The sequence below is a fragment of the Diaphorina citri genome, unplaced genomic scaffold, assembly GCF_000475195.1.
Source record: "Diaphorina citri unplaced genomic scaffold, Diaci psyllid genome assembly version 1.1 scaffold16013, whole genome shotgun sequence".
Lineage (NCBI taxonomy): Eukaryota > Metazoa > Arthropoda > Insecta > Hemiptera > Psyllidae > Diaphorina > Diaphorina citri.
The window spans coordinates 1-1,124 of NW_007393375.1; the positions used below are offsets into that span (position 1 = coordinate 1).

The 1,124-nt window shown below is 40.5% G+C and overlaps 1 protein-coding gene across 1 annotated transcript; it reads left to right on the forward strand.

Moving 5' to 3' along the window:
• Nucleotides 1-132: 132 nt before the first annotated feature.
• Nucleotides 133-958, forward strand: LOC113473128 (dynein heavy chain 5, axonemal-like; the record flags this gene model as incomplete). Its single annotated transcript, XM_026832870.1, has 2 exons — nt 133-368; nt 844-958. Coding segments are annotated over 2 exons (351 nt in total), but the record flags the coding sequence as incomplete, so codon positions are not given.
• Nucleotides 959-1,124: the final 166 nt, after the last annotated feature.

Consider the following 1,124-nt stretch of genomic DNA (forward strand, 5'->3'; position numbering starts at 1 on the left):
TATTGTTATTTCATTTTGGAATTAAAAAAAAAAAAAAAAAAAGCCGGAGATTTCGGCTGGGTCTCTTTGAGGAACCCTGGGGCAAAAACTAATCCAACATATGAACTTTTCGTCTCCTCCTCCCTCTCCCAGAGCAACTCAAGTTCGGCCTGATGACGGAAATCAACTCGTGTAATCGACGTATAGCGTTCCTCCTCCGAAAGAAGTACCACCGGGAAATGGACTACGTGTATGCCGTTATGAATGAAATGGATCGTAAGCTGGACAGAACCATTACTGATTTGGATGACGTCCGCATGATTATGGAACTGTTGAAACGAATCCGAGATCAGGAAGTTGATATGGAGCTCAAGATTGAGCCCATTGAAGTAAGTTACAAAGTATTGAGCCCATTGAAGTAAGTTACAAAGTATTGAGCTCATTGAAGTAAGTTACAAAGCATTGAAGTATGTACCTATGTAGCTAAGTTAATCACTTTGAAGTAAGTGGTAAGCACAGTGGACTTTGAATCTGGAGGTTTCTGGTTCAAAACCAAGTGGAGGCATACAATTTAGCCTAGTATGTATACCGGGAATGATATTTGGGACAAATTAAAATCTCAAGTTTATTATTTACATATTTACTTTATCTTTCTCCTCCCTCTCTTCCTTCTTCCCTCTCACCCTCTCCCTCCTCCACTCGCCTTCTTTTCCTCCCTCTCCCTCTGTTTGCTAGCCGTACGTAGAATAAGCTTATTCTAAATGGGAAATAGGAGGGTCTCTGAAAACATTGAGGACTCTTTAGAGCACACTTCAGATAATTTCATTCCTTTAAATAATTCGTCTGTTAACATCTCTATTCCAGGAAGCATACAATGTGATTACCAGATACGATCTGCCCGTGGACAAGGAAGATTTAGAACAAGTAGACTCTCTACGTTATACCTGGCAGAAACTATTAGCCCGTGCTATGATGCTGTGTAGGAGATGATATGTTGAAACTATTGCTACCTCATTTACAAGAACAGCTTGAGCTCTGTCAGAAATCTCTCAGTGGGTAAGTCTCAATGAAAGTAGTGTCTTGACCAAAGACCATAGGGTTGTGTTAAATCATAACTGCTGAATAGTGATGCTTAGGCCAGCCAT